This window comes from Triticum dicoccoides, chromosome 3B, assembly GCF_002162155.2.
Source record: "Triticum dicoccoides isolate Atlit2015 ecotype Zavitan chromosome 3B, WEW_v2.0, whole genome shotgun sequence".
In the NCBI taxonomy this organism is placed as follows: domain Eukaryota; kingdom Viridiplantae; phylum Streptophyta; class Magnoliopsida; order Poales; family Poaceae; genus Triticum; species Triticum dicoccoides.
In genome coordinates, this window is record NC_041385.1 from 447,687,911 (window position 1) to 447,703,128 (window position 15,218).

General features: G+C 45.1%; 2 protein-coding genes across 2 annotated transcripts; one reads left to right on the forward strand and one right to left on the reverse strand.

Annotated features, from left to right (window-relative positions):
• Nucleotides 1-2,835: 2,835 nt before the first annotated feature.
• LOC119276450 (acidic endochitinase-like) lies at nt 2,836-4,022 on the forward strand. Its single transcript, XM_037557498.1, has one exon. It carries the CDS (start codon nt 2,885-2,887, stop codon nt 3,782-3,784), a length of 900 nt encoding a protein of 299 aa, XP_037413395.1. The 5' UTR covers nt 2,836-2,884; the 3' UTR covers nt 3,785-4,022.
• Nucleotides 4,023-6,547: 2,525 nt separating this feature from the next.
• Nucleotides 6,548-13,442, reverse strand: LOC119276451 (plastidial pyruvate kinase 2-like). Its single transcript, XM_037557499.1, has 12 exons — nt 13,123-13,442; nt 11,902-12,189; nt 11,509-11,674; nt 10,711-10,845; nt 10,529-10,639; nt 10,356-10,444; nt 10,102-10,164; nt 9,628-9,803; nt 8,945-9,047; nt 8,705-8,853; nt 8,048-8,156; nt 6,548-6,978 (listed from the first exon to the last, which is right to left on the reverse strand). Exons 1-12 carry the CDS (start codon nt 13,357-13,359, stop codon nt 6,871-6,873), a joined length of 1,734 nt encoding a protein of 577 aa, XP_037413396.1. The 5' UTR covers nt 13,360-13,442; the 3' UTR covers nt 6,548-6,870.
• Nucleotides 13,443-15,218: the final 1,776 nt, after the last annotated feature.

The following is a 15,218-nucleotide window of genomic DNA, read 5'->3' on the forward strand; positions in this document are numbered from 1 at the left end:
ACTGCCTCAGGGCACCGAGACGTAGGGCTTTTACCTCCTCCGAGAGGGGCCTGAACTCGTAAACTCATGTGTACAACCTCACCGTAGCTAGGTCCTCACCTCCTAATACGTACCCCCTATTCTTACTGTCAGACTTAGTACCACGACAGCGGTAAACCTTTTGATCAACGGGTTTGCCATCCTTTGTCAAGTCAAGATGTCCGGAAGTTGGCATGGGGGTTTTCATATCTTTGATTTCTTGCATGTTGAAATTTTTGAAGAAGTCCTTGGTATACTTTGTTTGTGAGACAAAGGTACCATCCATAGTTTGCTTGATTTGCAAATCAAGGAAGATTTTTGAGTTCACACATCATAGACATCTCAAACTTTTTCTACATCAACCTTTCAAAATTTTAGGGTTAGTAGAACCAAAGATAATATCATCAACATATATTTGGCACACAATAGTTCACCATTCACTCTCTTAGTAAACAAGGTTGAATCAATTTTACTAACCTCAAAGCCTTTTTCCAAGAAGAAACTTTGTTAAGCATTTATACCAAGCTCTTGGGGCTTGTTTGAGACCATAGAGAGCTTTATGAAGTTTGTAAACATGTTTTTGTTTCTTAGGATTTTGAAAACCGGGAGGTTGTTTAACATAAACGTCCTCCTCAATTTCACCATCTAGAAAAGCACTTTTAATATCCATTTTATAGAGGGTAGTATCATGGTGATTGGCATAAGCAAGTAAAATGTGAATGGACTCGAGTCTAGAAACGGGGGCATAGGTCTCACCATAGTCCATACCTTCGACTTGAGTGTAGCCTTGAGCAACGAGACAAGCCTTGTTGCGTGTGACTTGTCCATCCTCATATTGCTTGTTTCAAAACACACATTTGGTTCCGATGACATTTTGTTCATCCTTCGGCTTCTCAACCAATGTCCACACTTGATTCCTCTTGAAGTTGTGTAGTTCTTCGTGCATAGCATTCACCCAATCAGGGTCTTCGAGGGCTTCATCAACCTTCATAGGCTCAATGCTAGAGATAAATGAGTAATTCTCACAAAAGTTAGCTAAACGAGATTTAGAGCGAGTGATTCTCCCAGATTTAACTTCGCCATGAATTTGTTCGACGGGCTGATGCTTGTCAATTCTTGCTCTAACTCGAGGTAGTTTTTTCTTGGGTTGTGGTGAAGCATCTTCATCATCTTCTTCTTCCTCTTCATTGTTGTTGGTGTTGTTGTTCGCTTGAGGAGGTGGAGAAGGAGGTCGAGGTGGATCATCTTGTTGTATTTCCTTATTTTCTTCATCTTGATGTGTTCCACTTGTGGATGCCTCCATGTCAACTTGTGGTTCACCTTGATGTGAAGTTGAGGCTTCCACTTGAATAGACGAAGTGCTCTCCGTCATCTCTGTTGGACGGATCTTTCCAATAGACAAATCTTGAATTGCTTCCGGGAGTTTTTTGTCTCCTACATCAATTGGCAATTGCTCAACTTGCGAGCCATTAGATTTATCAAACTTCACGTCTACCATCTCTTCAAGTTTTCGAGTGAAGTTGTTGTAGACACGATAGGTATGAGAGTTCGATCCATAACCGAGTAGGAAACCGGTGAGATTTAGGAGCAAATTTTGAACGACGATGCTTATCAAGAATTAACACTTTGAGCCAAATACTTAAAAGTATCAACTTGAGGCTTGTTACCGGTGAGTAGCTCGTATGTCGTTTTACCATTGAATCAGAAGTTTAGAACTACTTAGTAAATGCTCAAGCCTCCCGGTCAGGGGCGGATCCACGTAAGGTCATGGGTGGACAGTTGTACACCCAAAAAATTTGGCCACAAAACTTTATATAATGGTGTGTATTAGGCATATATGTTAACAATGGTGTAGTTTGAGTAATAAACGTGATGTTAATTCATATAAGCCGGCCGAGTCAACAAGCATCTCGATTTCATACTCCTGCACAACCCAATTGGCCGGCGCAACTAGCTTGGTTCCCTCTCACTTTCTCCCCGACCCAGTTTTTTTTGCGAGATAGCCCCCCAACCCAGTTACCGTCGCTGATTTTGCCCAGTATTACACGAGTCATTGACGCCATATCATCATTCTTAGTACTTCCTCCGTTCCTAAATATTTGTCTTTCTAGATATTTCAACAAGTGACTACATACGGAGCAAAATGAGTGAATCTACACTCTAAAATATGTCTATATACATCCGTATGTGGTGGTCCATCTGAAATCTCTAAAAAAACAAATATTTAGGAACGGAGGGAGTACATGATTTGCTACATTTTCTGTGCATGATTTTTCCCGCAACTTAAGGATAATGATGCCATGCCGTGTTTCTAGCCATGAAAAAAATGTACTATTGCATAGTAGATGATCTTCAAATTCTTTTCATTTCTTTAAGCTATTTTAGATATTGCTACTGTGATAGGAAAAAAAAGCTCTTGCTATGTGAACATTTTAGATATCACGTTGGGGAAAAAAATTGAACACCCAAGTTCGAAATCCTGGATCCGCCACTGCTCCCGGTCTGCGTACTTGCCAAACTTCCTGAAAACAGCTCGCTGAAAATTGTACAATCCCAAGATCAATATGCCCAACATTTAATGATTTTGTACAAGTATAATCCCAACAATTAATGATTCTCTACAACTACATTGAACATGTGGAATTTGCATCAAGTAAGTGATGAAGTCTTCCAAGTCTACGTGCCAAGTCTTCCAAGTCTTCCAAGTCCACTGTCCAGTTTGGAAAAAGCCAACGCCAAACTTGGAACCATTCAACGATTCGTCCCTATAAATGGCCCACAACACCTCTTCACCGCCAAGCAAATCACGTACTAAGACAAAGCATTCGCAAAAGCTTTACCATCTCGTGCATCGCCGTGACTAACAATGGCTTGTAAACTCAAATGGTCTCCTCTCCTCTCCATTCTCCTACTCGCCGGCATGGTTGGCATCTCCCATGCCGGCAACATCGCCGTCTACTGGGGCCAGAACGGTAACGAGGGCACGCTCGCCGACGCCTGCAACTCCGACCTCTACGCGTACGTCATGGTCTCCTTCCTCAGCACCTTCGGCAATGGCCAGACCCCCGCACTCAACCTCGCCGGACACTGCGATCCGCTCTCCGGCAACTGCAACGTTTTCAGCTCCGATATCACGACGTGCCAGTCCAACGGCGTCAAGGTGCTCCTCTCTCTCGGCGGCGGCGCCGGCAGCTACGGCCTTTCCTCCACCGAGGACGCCCAGAGCGTCGCCACCTACCTGTGGGACAACTTCCTCGGCGGCAGCTCGTCGTCCCGCCCGCTCGGCTACGCCGTCCTGGACGGCATCGACTTCGACATCGAGACGGGCAACTCGGCGCACTACGACGAGCTGGCCACGTTCCTGTCACAGTACAGCGCGCAGGGCAGGAAGGTGTACCTGACGGCGGCGCCGCAGTGCCCGTACCCGGACGCGTCGCTGGGGCCGGCGCTGCAGACGGGGCTGTTCGACAACGTGTGGGTGCAGTTCTACAACAACCCGCCGTGCCAGTACGCGAGCGGGGACGCGAGCAACCTGCAGAGCGCGTGGAATACGTGGACGAGCAGCGTGAAGGTGTCTGGAGGCTTCTACCTCGGCATGCCGGCCTCGACGGCCGCGGCCGGGAGCGGGTACGTGTCGCCTGGCGACCTCACGTCGGCGGTGCTCCCCGGCGTGAAGGGCGCCAGCAACTACGGTGAGATCATGGTGTGGGACCGCTACAACGACGTGCAGAACAGCTACAGCAGCCAGGTGAAGGATAGCGTCTGAGTCTTCGCGCGCGCGCGCGGGAAGTGCGACCGTGCACTACACAATAAATCACTCTTTTCTTGACATACAATAAATCAGATATAGGAGTATATAATACTTCTACTACATATGGCATGCCCATGAAGTGGCTAAGTTGATTTGGGACTGGATAATAAGAGCGGGCGAGCTTGGGTCGTGGTAGAAATGATATGGATGCTTGGTGTACACTTGCAACACATGCCCTGAGATAAATAAAGTAATTTGGTATCCATCCGGGTTACTATTACACTGTTACTACATTCAAAAATAAAGGATTTCAATACAAATCTGACGTTGGATATTTTAGGGCTAAAAATCTGACGCCCTCAGGTACGTCAAATCCAGATCGAACGTATGGCAATTAATCGTTGTAGCATGGTATTTTTTTTCTGTTGATTTTTTACGTTACATGGGCATTTTTACTGTAGAACATGGCAAATCCTATGCCGAAAGCATGGTAATTTTATCTTTTTTGCATGGCAAATCTGGCCGTTACTTTTAGCGCTTAAAACCTTGTGGATACATATTGTGCGCACTGATCAGCGAGATGCAAAGTTAGGGTAAAAAAACATCAACCAATATTTTGACCCAAATGATAAGTGCCGTATGTGTGGCACGAAACAATCCGAGCCTAACATTTTTTTCAACTAAAGTTGTCATCCGAAAAAGAAAAAAATCCTAAAAAAACTGAAACTTGTCATCCGAAAATAAAATTGCCATGTTTAACAACTAAAGTTGTCATCCTCGCCTTGCGTCACTAAATTTGCCATAAAAACATTTGAAATTGCCATGTGTTCGTGCCACACGTGTGTGTGACACTTTTCAGGGGGTCCTATTTTGATGATTAATCAGAATTTTCACATCAACTAATAAAAAAGTTTGACCCACTGAAATATTCGAGTAAATTGCACAGAAGTACCACAATTGAGGCATTGGAAGCAGATTGGTACCAAGTTTGGTAATTTTTACATGTCAGTACCAAGTCTGGGGCTATACGTTACAAAAAGGTCTAAACCGCGTATAAACACGTATTGACGGGGCATCTGACCGGCGGGCCCCGCCTGTCGGGTCCCGACGTGGCACTTTTTTTTCATAAACACCCCTCCCTTCCCCCCGCACAGAAAACCAGCCGCAGCAGGGGAGGAAAACCAGCCGTCGCCGGCGACCAGCAGCAGCCACGAGGACCCCTCGCGCCTCCTCCCTAGCTCCCCAGCTCGCTCACCAGCACACCGCCGCCTCCTCGTGCTGGGGCTCCTCCTCCCAGCCGCCTCCGCCCGAGGGTCTCGCCGTCCCCGCCCCCAGCCGTCGCCGGCGAGCAGCAGCAGCCACGAGGACCCCTCGCCCTCCTCCCGAGCTCCCCAGCTCGCTCACCGGCGCGCCGCCGCCTCCTCGTGGCCGGGCTCTTCCTCCCAGCCGCCTCCGCCCGAGGGTCGTGTCGACCCCGCCCCACGCGCCTCGCCGGAGCAGCCATCGCCGGCGACCAGGTCCCCTCGCGGCCTCCTTGTTTCCTCCCTCTCTGTCGTATGAATAGAGGACCAAGGCCGCCCCTCCTGCCCTCCGTCGCGCGAGTCGTCGTCCAGATCCATCGGTTCCCACGCCCTTCGCCGCTCCCTGTTGCCGGAGTTGCGCCAAGTCCCGCTGACTCTCCTGCTTCGGCTGCAAGCAAGTGAGGCGAGGTGGAGGCCGGGGGCGGGGCGGCGGTTACGGGAGGCAAAGAAGCTCGGCTCGAGGGGCTCCTCCCCTCGATCTAGATCGGGCATCGCCACGCGTGGAGACGATGAACAGTAGCGCCGGCGAAGCAAGGGGGCTTTCTGCAAAAAACATGCCACATCGGCACCCGACAGGCGGGCCCTGCTGGTCAGATACCCCGTCAATACGTGTTTATACGCGGTTTAGACCTTTTTGTAACTGCTAGCCCCAGACTTGGTACTGACATGTAAAAATTACCAAAAGTAATACCAATCTGCTTCTAATGCCCCAATTGTGGTACTTCTTGCAATTAACTCGAAATATTCGGTCACCAGTCTCACGACGACTAAGCGTTAACACCTGCATGATGGACGTGCCCCAACAGTATTCCGGTCGCGGGTCAAGATTCCAAGAACTGGGAGCACCAGAGAACTAACCGCAATCTCGTCGAGTCCTTTTGACGGTTTCGCTGGCTCTACGTAGGGCTGTGGTGTTGTGCTTTGCTGCGGGCCGGGCATGTCTGCCTTGGCTGCTCATCTGCAGCGTTCCCTTTTGTGTTGGCGGTGTCGATGGGCGACGGTGCCTCAAGCCGAAAATACACTATTTGTTGCTTTAATAATCATGTCATGTCAGGCTTAATTTTCATCTCGCGGGCATGCCTATGCCTCCCTCTCGGGCAACATCATCCTCCACGCTGAACTAGTTTTTTTTTTTAACCAGGCATAACCCCTTTCCATTACTGCGACATAACGAAAATACAACAAGTCCACAGAATGAGACGGGAGAGGGGAGAGCGAGTTCAAGCACCGCCGGAAAACCTACTGTGAGCACTCGCCATCGAAATAACCCACTGAAGGGCAAAAACCTGGCGACACCAAATCAGTAAGAAGTTTAGATAGGGCAACCCTCCCAGACAGCTCACAGACTCCAGGAATGAAACATAAACCAAAGCAAAAGACAGCCCACGCTGAACTAGTTAACAAAGGCAAAATTGATAACGGCCTCTCAGTCCTGTGCCAGTTCTGGAATTAAAGGCAAACACATTTTGCAACAAAGTTCCTGTCGAACAAGTCCTTGTAATGTATTAATGCATAAATTGTTTTACAAAATAAAGAACCCTACAGCACTCCCAAGCTACAGCTAGAAACAGAAGGAGGAAATGATTGGTCTGAGTCATTTTACACACAAGAGTAGTAAACAGCAAGAGAGAATAGAATCACAACACTCGCTCTCAAACAACAAATCTACGTAGTACACATGCTATCAAGCTCATGGCTCAAGGACAGTAATGCCGGCATGGCATCATAAACGGACCTTTTGTATTCGCCCCAATCACAGCAAATACCTCGGTTACTGGTCGTGCAAATGGGAATTCCTCATCAAACCTTCCTAACCTGAATATTGTGGGTGGACTGCGACCTCCAGATGGGTTGTCTGCCACTCTGAACGAGTGCAACCTCCTCACCTTCCTTCACCATACCATGCTTCTGTGAAATGTAGCATATCATGTTAGACGACATATTCTCATGTTATAATAAAAAGAAGTGGTACCAAAACGTATGTGGAAATGGAATAGTGTGAACATGCATGTTGCCGCGAAAATCATGTAACTTCTCCAGCTAATTTCTCCGCCCTTCTAATTAAGCACACAGATCAAGGTCACATGCGCTTGCTTGTTTAGTTTTACTATTTCTTAAAGAAGCTTCAGGACGATTCTAGATTTAATATGCTGCGAGTACCCCGTATTTCCCTATTTCCTATATGCATTTATGTCCGTTTGATTTGAAATCAGACGGTGGAGAGAGAAAACAAAAATGAATGTTATGCACCCGGCTTTCAGTATAGATCAAAGTTGGGAACGTAATTGCTTTACCATGATATATGTTTGGGAGCAACGAATGCAGTTGGTAGCTGCAATTTGCGGGCCAAACTATGTGAACACGCTAAATTTTTGCACATTCCATAACTGAAGAGCAATAATTTAGTGGACAGTGCGATATCACATGTATTAGCCCCAGAAACTCGCCAAAAGAAGAATGCATCATCATCATTTGTGACCACAATCGAGTGAGTTGTTCGTCACTGTAATAGGCCCATTTTGTCTTCCATAAAGTCAATATCTTGGTTGTTATTGTCTTAAAAGCCCATTTTTATTTCCAATAGTCTGTGTTATGGTCCTACACCTATTTTGGGCAGAAAGTAGTTCCAATTCCACGATCATATATTTAGCATCAACCTGTTTATAGTGCACTGATTTAGTTCGCTTTTGGTAGATCATGCCTCAGGAATGTGTTCTACAACTTTTTGCGGGGCATTTCGGGTTTGCGAATATCATGAGCACCCGATGAGCAGGAACATCTGATACATCCTCTGTACCCACGCTCCAAAAGGCCTTCCAAGTTTCAAAGGCAATATAGCCTAACTAATTTCAACACTTAGTGCAGGCTCTTTTAGGGTATTTTAACGGTTTCATGATGTACTGCAACCACAATGGTAGATACGTAAGCTAATGCCATTAAAAAAATACTAGAAGGGATGGGATAAATCAGTGATTACCAGCAAGTAAGATAAAGCATCACCAAATGTCTTCTCAGCACAATCAGAAAATTCCATGTGAACTGGACATACACCTTGGTACAAAGCCAATCGTTGTCTAACTATCTCCCTATAAACAGTAAGCAACATCAATAACACTAAGAAATGCTTTAAAAAAAGAAAATGTGAACAAAGAGGGCAACAATATTATGCTTCCAAAAATAATAGATCTAATCTTCAGATCAGTTCTCCCACAACAGTAGGATAAAAAACATATACCGCCACAACATTATCTAAATTCAGTTTCATCCGTGATAACCTCTTCTCCTAGGATATACTAGTTTCAATAATCAAATGACTTGCATGAGGCAAACAGTCCCTAGGAATGACTTCATGCACATGTTAGGGATACGGTGTTCACCAAGTAGAAAAGCACAGCTGGTTTTCAACCCACATATGTTGGTGAATAAGCAGCTAAGTGCGTCATTTGCTATTGCTTGTCAAGGTTATCATTATGACTGGATGACAATGCAAGAAAATGTATTGGTAATTAATGTATTGCACATGATTAACATTGAATATCTTAGCAGCATCGGTGATTTTGTTTCTTAACATGTTAACATAGGAGTTTCATTTTATTGATGATATAACATTCGAGCAAAAGCAGAGAAATCTTACTGATCTGTGAAGGCAAATATGGTGCCAGATGGGCGGTAATGGCTAAGTAGGATAGACATAAATCCCGTCCTTGTGAAAACCACAATTGATGTACCAAGTGTATTGGACATCATTGTTGAATGGTAGGCAAACATTTCGCTCATGTGGTTCTACAGGGAGGAAAGTAAATAGGAAAGATAGAAACTGGGTTAAAGTAAAGAAAAAGACGTGCAGTGTCAGTTGGGATATTGCAGTTCAGACCTTGAACACCTGACCAAGGTTAGACGGTGTTTCCCCGCCAGTAATAGTTGCTTCAGTTCTTAGTGCAACAGTATGCATGACCTTGACAGCTTTCAAGGGAAATCTGTCCGGCATCAAGTGGTAAAGCTTAGTCATGTATCCATCTTAAATGCACGTCATAAATAGCAAGCATCTTTTAAACAAACCAAAAGGGCAACAAAAAGAGTGCAACTAAACATCAACATACCCACTCCTTTATTCATGATCTATTAAAACAAAATCGAGCAATCCATGATTCATGTGGCAGTTCAGTAAGTCTTAACACAACAAAAACGTTCGAATGAGCTAACTTAGATGGAAACCAAAACAACATGATACCACAAATTCAGAGCAGACATATTGAAAGTAGAGTCAGATATCATAGTTTACTCAGGATAAATAATAGGACAAGAGCAAAATCACCAACAATTACAAATAGCAGCTTATAGGTGATGAATACACATTAGTAGTTCTAACAATTTCTGGAACATTTAAAGAATACAATCACAAAAATAACATCCTATAGTAGTGCAGAAATATTACTGTAATAAAATCAGCTGGCTTTTGTTAGTTCAATTATGAACAATAGACTGTGGGTGCACATATAGTTTGCTGGAAATATATAAACAATATTTTGTTATGCATAAGAAAACGAAAACACATACTTTCCATGTGCAGTTTCCCCAGAAAGCATAACTGCATCAGCACCTTCCCGAACAGCTATAGCAATGTCTGAAACTTCTGCACGGGTTGGAGTTGGATGAACGATCATGCTTTCCAGCATATTAGTGGCGACAATGACAGCTTTTCCCATGCTTCTGCACATTCTAATAATTTCTTCCTGCACCGGGACACATGAAATTCTAAGCATGTCATGTATATCCTATATCGAATCAACTAAGGAAGCACAGAAAGTTCAGTGCCAGGTTTCAAATTGGATAGCTACCTAGATGTATAGACAAACAAGTGCAAAGTGGCCCTCAGTTAATAATTATTTCCTTCCAAGCGTAAATTGTGTAGTTGATATTGTACAAAGCACAACAAAGTTTGTAGCTTTTCGCTTAAACAAATAACTAAGCAGGGAAGTGGGCATTTAGTGCAATGGACTTGTGGACAGTGTGCAATAAACTAGATCATACCTGCAGCAATGGTACCTCCTCGATAGGAAGCTCAGCCCCCAAATCACCCCTGGCAACCATAGCCTACAGAACTCGACAAACTATACATCAGTACTTCAAAACTAAAATCAACAATGACACACTCTGTAGAAAAAGATTAAATAGAGAAGAAGCCCTTTTCATGATGCCCATACAACTTAAGGTCTTTCGTAGTTAAGATATATTTTATAGTGCATCTTGCTAAACTCAAGAAACAATGAATATCAACCTCTTACCCCATCAGATGCTGTAATGATTGAATGTAAGTTTGGAATAGAATCTGCACTTTCAATTTTCACAATTACGTGTATATCCGCATTCGAGCCTGAGTCAAAATAAAAAGGAAACATGGTCAAGACACACTCAAAACAACACCGACGCTGTTTATAAAGTCCGGAATGATTATTACTTCTGAGATAATCCTTCAATTCATGCACAACTTGAGCATCTTTGACGAAAGAAACAGCATAGTAGTCAACCTGATTTTCCACTCCAAACTTAATATCATCCCAGTCCTTATCTGAAAGTTTGGAAAGTGTGCATGAGACAAGAGCATATTTATTATTCAATGAAACATATGATGACTATTACCGGTGATTGATGGCAAGGTTGCGCTCTTGCCACGGACATTCAGGTGACGCCTGGATTTTAATTCACCTCCATCAATAACTTCACATTTTACAGAATCTTCGGTTTTTGATTTGACCAGAAATGACATCATTCCTCCTAAATAACCAATAGAATGATCATTAAACACAACATAAATCACTTTAATGTCAAAGTTACGTAATCAAAAAATATAATCATCCTTACAAGCATAAAAAATACAGAGAACAAAGGTAGAAGGATGTTAGATGGGTATCTGATGTTCTAATTCAATTGTTAATCAGTTGTGCACACTAAGCAAGACCACCTGCAAATAAAAGTGCTGGTAAACTCCATCTCAGAAAGCTGACTTAAGTACAAAAAAAGATGCAGGTATTAATGCTCTCAAAACTACAGGGCAATGTTGGAAACACTGTGTCTCCGCATGCATAAACGATTGATGCATCATGACTCCATGCTAGTAGGCAGTAGTTAGCCACACAATGTGTTCCAGGAAAGCAATAAAATTAAGTGTTAGCAGAGAAAACGTATAATATCATTACGCTGGACAAAATCAGAAGATTTTAAACAACATGTGACAGCTTAGCTTAGCCATGTTAACAAAGACCAGCTCTTCGTGAGCCTATCCAATTCACTATATACAGTTATGTGCCGCAATACAAATTTATTCAATCACTAGCTAAAAGTTAGTGGTAGACTATTTCAGATAAACGGATTTGCTGCATCCGCACATTCTGCAAACAATCATGTGTCACCAACAAAGATCAAAGAACGTGCACATACCATCCACAAGGAGCATGTCACCGGCTTCTACATCATTAACAAAGTCATCATAGTTAACACTAACACATGTCTCAGTCCCAACCCCCCTCTTAATTGTGAAGGTGAATTCCTGGCCAGTTTCCAAGAATATAGGCTGAGGCAAATCTCCGCTCCTAACTTCTGGGCCCTGAAGATGTAAAATCTAGCTTCAATCATAGAAATCAAGGTACAATATGATGAAAGAAGCGCGGCATCAAAAGGTTTAACTACAGTATTTATTAACAGAGCAAATCATGCGCTAGCATGGGCATGACAGACTTATAATTAAGACTGGCACAAATAGAGCATCTTCTGAAGACGAGATTGCTCATCCATCAGAGTGTATGCATAAGCTCTGAAAAAAGGAATACAAACCTTGGTGTCAACCATAAGCGCAATCACATTGTCCTTCGTTTGAGCATTATACTCCTTCACCAAGTCGATAACTTTCTGGTGTGATGCATGGTCTCCATGTGACATATTAAGCCGAGCCACATTCATGCCAGCCTCGGCAAGGTTCCAGATCATCTCTCTCGTGTTAGTTGAGGGACCAATTGTGCACACAATCTTTGTCTTGCGCCTAACATTTGGTTTAGACCACACACCATTGGCTGCTGTTGCCAATTGCTGGACAGCCTTAAGATGCTGGAAATTTTCTTCTTCCTGTCAAGAAGTATTATTGACAGTAAGTTTCAATTCATAAGGTTGCTTCCAAAATAGAAATACACCTTACTATTATGAATAACTGCAACACGCGAGCCAGAAAACATGTCATGTTAAATAACTTCCTATCATAGAGAAAATTAGAAAACAAGAATATATGTCACGTTCATCATAAGCGGTCATAGCTTACTGTATAAGTGGCTTAGAGAAGACTCGGAATTGTGATTTAACAGAAGTGATCAGAAAGTAGCATATCCATATTTAAAATAGCTCATCTATTTTGAGCTATTCTCAGTAAGATTAAGGGGTTCCGTCCTTTAAAGTGGCAGGAAATAAGCTAAGCAATACAGATTCTGCTGAGAATTATTCCCGCAAACGATTTTTAAAAGGGACTGTTACAAAGTATACCAATTATTTATACTTTTCGGGTGCATTACTTAACTATATTCAATGGTTCCAATGTCAATTATGCAAACAGTAACATAATTAATAGCTATCCTCTCAGTTCAAACTTTGAGCCAGATAATTAATAGCTATCCTCTCAGTTAAAACTTGAGCCACATAATTAATAGCTATCCTCTCAGTTACTCAGAAATATACGCTTTACAACAGTCAAAACGAAGGACAGAATTTGGTTTACCAGACAAGCAGCTCTTATGGATGCATATAAACATAAAAGAGCACAAACAGACGCCAAAATTCAAGCAACAACGCATGGAGGAGAATTTTGAGAAAATGACATCACCAACAGTCCAGGACTCTAAATTCCACCGTCACGCGCACGAAAATGATGCCCCCGGACGTGACAAATCCGATTTCACCGTCACTGAAAGCCAATTTCATGCCCCGAAAGTAACCGGAGACCACAAAAACCGCGGTTCCCGAGCTAGCGAGCAGCTGAGGAGGTAGCAGTCAGGTACGAGGAAGCACTACCTTGAAGACCGCGTTGTCGTCGGGCGACACCGGCAGCACCTCGGCATCGGCGCTAATCACCGAGGCGACCGGGTACTCACGTCGACCCCTTGAGGCGACGCTCCCGCTCCACCTCTCCCTCGCGTCGCGCGGGCCGAAGGGCAGCCTCGCCACAGGCCGGAGCGAGTCGGCCCCAGATGCGCCGCCGAGCGGCCTGGCCGCTCCCGCCGCGCCCGCTGCCGCCACCACCTGCGCCATCTGGATTCAGAGTTGGAGATGAGGTAGTGAGGCGTGCGAGTCGTGTGCCTGTGCCGTGAGCAGTGCAGAGGGCAGACGGGTTTGGGTTTAAGCTGATGCGATCTGCTTCGTTTGTATCGAACGGGGAACGAGGTGGGCGTGGGCCTATGGTGTGGCCGCGGGTGAGCTGGCTTTGCATTTCGCGTCGCCACGCTACATACGCCGTTCGCTCGCCCCGCCCAGCCGCGCTCACTCGCGCCTCGCCTTGGAGCCTCCGATGTGGCTTGTCTAGTTGGCCGCTATAGAACCTCGGCAAATGCACGCGAGTTCGTCGCATCCAGTATGGCGTGACTTTGCAAGTATTGAACCGGCATCTTCAATAGATCCTACTACCTCCGTGCTCTGGTTTATTGGTCCCATTGTATTTCATGTCAAATTTTAATAATAGATTGAACTAACAAAATGTTCATGCATGTCAAAAAAATATTATTAAAAACTATGTTCAAATACGAATTCAACGATATAATTTTTGTTGATGGAGTAACATTTTATTAGTTAAATCTTTGATCAAAATTTGACACAAATTACAAAAGGGACCTATAAACTAGGACGGAGTGGAACCTAGAGCAACTCCAACGCGCCGACCCATTTTCGTCTGTGCGTGTCCATTTGGGTCGCCGTTGATAGAAAAGTCGGTCCAACATGCCGACCCAAATGGACGCACGTCCGCCGGGCGACCCATTCCTAGCTCAAATTTGGGCCTTTTCTGCGTCGCCGCGGACACGAAACGGACGCACGTGACGCTCGCCTACTCCTCTCCTGGCTCGCAAGTCGGTGGCACATAGGCCATTCTCTTCCAACCCCATCGACAGCAAACCCTCGTCTCCGCCTCCCAGTTCCGGTGCCCCTGCCAGCAGTCCGCACCCACACACCTCCCCCGCACGCCGCCACCTCCCATGTCGCCGCCACCACCGCCGGGCCACCACAACTTCCCCCCACCCCACCCACCCCCGACATCGCCACGAGCACGAAGTTGCCACCATGCGGCCCCGGCCAGCTCCTTCATCCATCGCCACCACGCTCGTCGGACGCAGCCAGGTCAGCTTATTCGGCGACGCCCGCAAATTTTTCAATAGTTTGCCCCCAAGGTACAAATGGGCTCCGTCGATGAGTTGTTTTTCGACAGTTTCCTCTGCGACTTTGATGATTCCTCATCCGGCGATGAGGAGATGGTGGTTGTTGTGTTGGTTGTCCATGACCACCTTAGTAGGAAGCAGCTGTTGTTTCAGGGCTCGATCCCGGGGCACACTCCGCGATGAATCGCAACCGAGAGAGCGACCATTTCCAAGGACTACTTTGAGACACCCAACCCGCTCTTCAAACATCACCAATTCCGACGTTGTTTTCCGTATGGCTAGGCATGTTTTCAACCGTATTCGGGAGGGGGTGGTCAGATACGATAAGTATTTTCAGTGCAAGGAGGATGCCCTTGGAAAGAGTGTCTTCTTCTCTTATCAGGAATGCACTGCGGCTATCCGGATGCTTGCATACGGAGTCCCCGGTGATCTCATTAATGAGTACGTCTGTATGAACAAGTCTACGTGCCTAGACTCCATGTACAAGTTCTGCAAGGCTGTGATTGCAGTGTTTGACCCTGAGCCAAATGCTGAAGATACAGCCCGCTTGTTGGCGATGAATGCTAGCGGGGGCTTCCTGGGGATGCTTGGCAGCATAGTCTCTATGCACTGGGAGAAGAACTGCCCTTCTGCTTGGTAAGGGCAGTATATGGGCTGTGTCAAGGCTTGCGCTGTCATACTTGAGGTCGTGGCATCACAAGATCTCTAGATTTGGCACTCTTTCTTCGGCATGGCCGGATCGCA